The following is a 6,734-nucleotide window of genomic DNA, read 5'->3' on the forward strand; positions in this document are numbered from 1 at the left end:
GAATTAAAGAAATTACACAAAAAACAAGAATTTTTAAATATTTAATTTGATTTCAAAATTTTATGATACCTTTAAATTTATATTTTATTTAAAAAAAACATTATCATTTTTCTGGTACCACATAAAATCGTATTATAACATTGACGGAGATAGAATAAAATGAAACATTAAAATCGAGATGTATCTCGCTGCATTGTGCGAGTACCCTTCTAGTCTTTTATAAAAACAATTGTTTTTGTGAGGTCAAGTTTTTAATTATGTCATATAAATAGGTTAAAAAGACACTTTATGTTTAAAAGCATGCTAATTTTTTTTACAATGCCCAAGAATGTTATATCAATTTATTATAACATATTTACACAATTAACCTTTATAATACAGTATGTTAAGACATGCATCTAGATATATTCAACGTCCTATAAAATCGATTTGTTGTACTGTGTGTGAATGTAGATTTGAGTTCATAACCTAGACATATCGTTAACCAAATATACATGTCGTAATTGTTGAGTAGGTTCCTGAAATAGGGAAGACAAATAAGGGGAACATATACATGTCAATTGCAAGCCCGCCAAGCGTGATACGAGCATACCGTGAGCAATTTCAGGCAGATTTCTTAACGTTTCTCAAGTGTCGTGCAGAGGAGATGGTGAATAGAGGACGTATGGTTTTGACAATGCTTGGAAGGCGAAGTGACGATCCTTGTAGCAAAGAATGTACTTACGTGTGGGACGTCTTAGCCATGGCCCTAAATGATATGGTTTCTGAGGTACTGCCATTTACTTATCCTATTGACCGTTGTTAACCTTACATGCTTAATTCACTACAAATATTAAAAAAATTTCAAATGACATCATATAAAAACATTAATAGAACTCCTGAATTGTTTAAGAGTCTTAATATAATACTTTATAGGACGTAGGTTTTTAGAACCAAACAAAATGGCATCATATAAAAGTGTAAATAGGTTTATATAACAATTTTTAGGAGTTTTAACAAGTTTTTTTTAGGATGATTTAGAAATAAAATGTCGCATTTCTTATATTATACGACAGTAATTTGTAACACCCCAATTTACATTTGCATAATAACCCACGTATTTTATATAGCATGAAATTCAAATATACACATTGGTCTCAAATGTACAACTTGTTACATGACAAAAGTAGCTATAAACTTTTTCCATATACATTAAGTACAAGACTTGTAACCCTACAAGTTTTCAAGTACGTATAATATAACATCTACCAAAAATCTACATATGTAAAGCAATCATAGCATCTTCACATTTTCCCCTTTTCCTTAACCTCCGATTGTGTTCGACCTGTAATGCACATTATAAAACACAAAAATGAGGGTCAGACAGTCTAATGAGGTCTAGTGAGAAATCCATTTTTGATTGTTATTACAGGGTGGAAATCATGAAAACACTTTTATAAAACACATATTTGTATAAATAACAAATAAACAGTGTTTTATCAAAAAAAAAAAAAAAAAACTCTTTTTGTCGCATCAAGTAGATGAGTCAATATTTTTTTCATCGCATCAAATCCATAAAGTATCAAAGTCATCGCATTAAACATATAACACGCATCTCATGGATGCGATTGCACCTCTTGTTGCATCATACTCATAATACATCAACTTGTCGCATCATTCATATGTGATAACCTAATCTTGTCGCATCATACTAATGCGATAACTCCCAATTGTCGCATCCAACAAATGCGATAAACTTTCTTGTCCCATCAGAAGATTTTGCCACCCTTATCCCAAAATACGTCTCTCCGGATTATGCCACCCTTATCCCAAGTTACGTCTGTCCTAATTATGCCACTTTTATTCCAAAATACGTCTCTCCTGATTATGTCACTCTTATCCCAAAATACACCTCTTCTGATTATGCCACATTTATTCCAACCAGTTATATTAACATATCAAAACACAAAATTATGCTAAAAATAACATATAATCAATTTCAAATCATCCCACATATAGAACCATACGGTTATGTATTAACACAATTAAATGATGTTTAATGACAAAAGTCACATTATAGTCAAGAACAGATGAGGATGATAAGCAACAAACGTCAGTTTAAAAAACACAAAACCAATTTCTTCTTTCTTTCCTTCTTCGTCTGTTTGCATCGTCCACAGAACACACACAGATCTTCATCCAAAACTTTTTCTTCTTTTTCTTTTCTCAAAAACAGGGAATGAAAATATCCCACATAAACTCTTTCTAAAATGATATTTTAACAAATTTTAAAATCAACCCCTCAACTTTCCACCACTTATTTAGTACAACCCCAAAACTTAACAACCGATAAACCCGGTTATCACATAATTGAAAAAATGTTCTATAACCAGATGGGTTTATAGAACATTTTCTCAAAAAAAAAGCCTAAAAACTTGATAAAAAGGCCTAAAAGTATCATATAAACCAAATTTTGTTGTACTGTTGGTTTAGTAAACATAAGTTATATAGATCGATATATTGAAGTGTTTAGACATATTTTCCAACCCATAAAGCCGATTTTGTTGTAATTTCATTACAACAAAATTGGGTTTATAGGACTCATAAAATTTTCTATACGTCCTAATAGACTACTTTATTAAACTTAATTTATAGGACAAAAAAATAAAGCATCCTCTCTAAAGACGTTGTAATAAGTTTATAGGACACTTGTGGGGTCGTAACAAGTTTTTTAGGACATTTGCATAAAAAAAAACACTGTATTAGCTATTTTATAAGATATTATTTGGAAATGTGTCTTATTAAAAGATGGGTTTATAGAACACTTTTTCAAAAGTGTCCGATAAAATAGATAATGTGATGCTTTATATTAGAAGTGTTATAAACAACTTGTTACGACGCCTAAAAACGTTCTATAAGATTATTACAACGTCTTTAGATAAGACACTTTATTTTTTGGTCCTGTAAATTAAGTCTTGTAAAGCAGTTTATTAGGATGTTTAATAATTGGTAACGTTCTATAAACTCAATTTTGTTATAGTGCTTATTGGTTATTGTTAACCATATGACTTCCTTCACAATGATCAACTTAAAATTGATCTTTAATTTCTTGAAACCAGGGACTCATAGATGAAGAGAAAATGGATTCGTTCAACATTCCACAGTACACTCCGTGTGCTAAAGAAGTGCGTAACGAAGTTGAGAAAGAAGGGTCATTTGAGATCGATTGTCTCGAGGTTTCTGAAGCGAGTTGGGATGCAGCTATGGACAACAGTTTGGATTCATTTGAACAAGATTCACAAGGAATCAATATAGGCAAAACTATAAGGGCAGTGGCCGAACCATTGTTGTTGAGTCACTTTGGGGAGTCGATGATTGAGGAGGTGTTTGTGAGGTACCCAAATATCATTAAGAAGCAGATATGGAAAGAGAAGACGAAGCTCATCAATGTCACTATTTCTGTGACCCGAAAGAGTTAATATCTACAATGACATAATCTACCATTTGGATTGGTGTCTTTTGTATTAAAACATTACGTTTTTATTATAAGGTTAAGTTTCAATGTATCCATATAATCATTGATATAACCAATGCATAAGGATTGTTGTAAGCGATGACATAATTCTAAATAAAAGGGAAATTTTTTTATTAAAACATAACGTTCTTTATCTCTTGATATTCTAACTAGAGGGAACTCCACTTATATGATGTTTCGAACCACAATTGCTTACAAACAAGTTTTTGAGACCTATGAGAATAGTGACACCGCGTTGTCTTTGAAATTGGGTGACTCAAGCCTTCATATCTTGATTGATTATCTGTTAACAGTTTGGTGATTTTTTTGAAGACATTTGATAAGATGACAATCAGAATTTCAGACTCAATTTATGTAACCTCAAATTCTTTTTTATCTGAGATTTCATATTTGAGTTGCTTTATTGCCGATATACTACAATCTAAGTCAAACATTGAAGAGGTATGTTTATCTTCCTTTAATTTTAAATTTTAAACCAACTTCAATTTTAATATTTACTTATATTTGGTTGTTGAATGTGATAATCGGGTTAATGGTTATGAAAGTGTGAAGTTGTTTATGGTTAAATGGTAAAAGTTGAGGGGTGGGTTTGAAAAATTGGTTTAAAAATATAGAAGTTATTAATAAATCTTAATTAAAGGTATATTGGTCATTTGCATTGTTTTCTATTAAATATGAAAGTTATTAATAAATATTAATTAAGGTAACATAATAAATGATTTTTTTTATAAATGGTAACATTTAAATATTTAATTAAATTATAATATTAAAAAATGGATTTTATTATATTATGTCTCGGTTTATTATTGCCAAGATTCATGAAATTCGGAAGTTATTAGATCAATAAATCCATGAAATTAGTAATAGAATAAAGAAAAATATTCATGAAACCAGTTTCATACATGATGAAATTGGTGCATGGAGAGAGTGAAAATGAATATGAAATGGGTGTATAATGAAACGGGTTTCATACATGGTGAAATTGGTGCATGAAGTAAGTGAAAAATGATTATGAAATGGATGCATAATGAAATGGGTACAACATGAAATGGGTGCATCATGAAATGGGTGCCTGATGAATAGAGTGCATGATGATATAGGTGCGTAAAAGAAGTGAAACCATTTCATAATTGGAAGAAATTGGCTGATGAAATGGATGCATGAAGAAAGTGAAACCATTTCATAATTGATAAGAAAATATTGTGTAATTATCGAACAGTGAAACCATTTCATTATTACAATAAAACAGATCCATCTAGCAATAACAGTGAAACCATTTCATAATTAGATTCAAACGGATTCATCTACCGGAAACTTGAAAATGACAAATGTCTCATCTAGCAGTACGTTGAGTTGTGTATTGATGAAACTGTGAAACCATTTCGTTAATGAAATGTAGTAGTAATTTTTTTTATTATTCAAAAGTTTTCATTATTTTAAATTGATTATAGTATGTTTTATTTTTATTGTTGATCTATTTTAATGATGGATTTTTTTTATAATATTTGAACATAAAATTAATATATTATTTTACAAATGATTTTGTTTCATTAATATTACGATATACATGATATGGTTGTCATTAATATTATCACTACCAAAGTTATCATTTTGCCCTTTTTGGGATTATAAAATAAATTTTTATTTTTTTATTAATTTTAATTTCCTAATATAATCTAAACTAATCTGGACCATTGACCAAGAAAATGGATGGATGAGATTGGTTTATATGGTTTACACAAATGAAGGCGGTTTTCATTTGATCGCTTCTCTCTCTATCTCTCTCTCTATATATATATATACATATATATATATATATAATGCATTAAGTTTTTATAAAAAGAATATGAGAAAATTTTGAAGGTCAACCCAATCTGATACATATTTATCTTATTTGATTTTTTTTTGTTATATATATTTTATAAAATGTAAAATCGAATATGTTTTTGAAAAAAATAAAGTTAAACAGTTATTTGTAGTGTAGATTACCATATTTTGTTCAAAACTGTTAATTATTGAAATCATAGTCCAATGATTTATTTTTTGATTCAAGGATCAATGAAAAACCGAAATTCATTTATAACCAGTAACAACCCACTGTTGTTATATATAAGCCTATTTAATTAAAATCAAACTAAACTAGAATTTAAAAATGTTAAAAAAATATCTTGATCTGATGCATCTCGGTACATCTCATCTTAGTACAGTTCATCCTAATATGTATGCAAGTATAAAGATATTTTCTTACGCTTATCATTTTAATTTTCCTTATTAAAAACAACCTTAATAAATAAATTTAATCATTGCCATACATGTTATATTTTATTCATTTAAAAGAAAATATAATATTTAACTTAATATATTGTTTAATAAGAATCTTTAACTAATATTAAATATAAAAAAAACATATGTAATAAAATAATATAAAAAACAAACTTAGCAAAAAAAAATCAATATCATATACTAAGCATTGGCAGTGGTTTTATGAATTTTTTTTATAACTGAGTTAGCGATTATAAAGCTTGGGGTTGTTTTTAAAAGGTAGTGATAAGTTAAGGGGTTAAAGTTGTAATTGTGTTTAATTCTTTTTAATGCCCACTGCCTTATTTGTTTAAAATGGGTATACTATGAGATATTCTAAATTATCTCATAAGGATTTGAATAAAGTTCGTGAGAAGCTTCTGAGTGTGTGTTTGGACCTCGAGTAAACAGAAAACCTAAGAGGGGAGCTAGAGAAGATCGATATGTGATTATTAATTGAATTTGTTGCTATTTCATCTTTATATCTTCTCTATGTGAATTATAAGGAGAGTTATTTTACAAACTTTTCTTATTTGGTGTTGAATTAGAATCGTATGGTTCTTTATATGTGGATGATATAAAACTGTTTTGATGCTTTAATTAGCATAATTGTGGGATTTTGATAGGTTATATCATGTGTTTGGAATAAGGGTGACATATCAAGAAGAGGTGTATTTTGGTTATAAGGATGACATATCAAAGAGATGTGTATTTTGAGATAAGGGTCGCATATCAAGGAGAGGTGTATACCAAGATAAGAGTGACATAATCAATGGAATGAAAAATCTGGGTTTTTGGTCAAACTGTTAACTGTTGTCGCATCCTTATGATGTGATGACTTGGAGTTGTCCCATTTGTGTGATGCGATGACTTAAAGTTATCGCATCCTATTGATGCGATGAATAGTTGTTATCGCATC

General features: G+C 29.1%; 1 protein-coding gene across 1 annotated transcript in view; it reads left to right on the top strand.

Moving 5' to 3' along the window:
• Positions 1–3,458, top strand: part of LOC112515739 (salicylate carboxymethyltransferase-like) — a 4,869-nt gene extending 1,411 nt beyond the window's left edge. The window contains exons 3-4 of the mRNA XM_025122654.1: positions 515–769; positions 3,099–3,458. Of these exons, the coding sequence (XP_024978422.1) occupies positions 515–769; positions 3,099–3,458 (615 nt within the window). The remainder of the gene's footprint in view (positions 1–514; positions 770–3,098) is intronic.
• Positions 3,459–6,734: the final 3,276 nt, after the last annotated feature.

The sequence above is a fragment of the Cynara cardunculus genome (genome assembly GCF_001531365.2).
Source record: "Cynara cardunculus var. scolymus isolate 2C chromosome LG 7, CcrdV1, whole genome shotgun sequence".
Taxonomy (NCBI): Eukaryota; Viridiplantae; Streptophyta; class Magnoliopsida; order Asterales; family Asteraceae; genus Cynara; species Cynara cardunculus.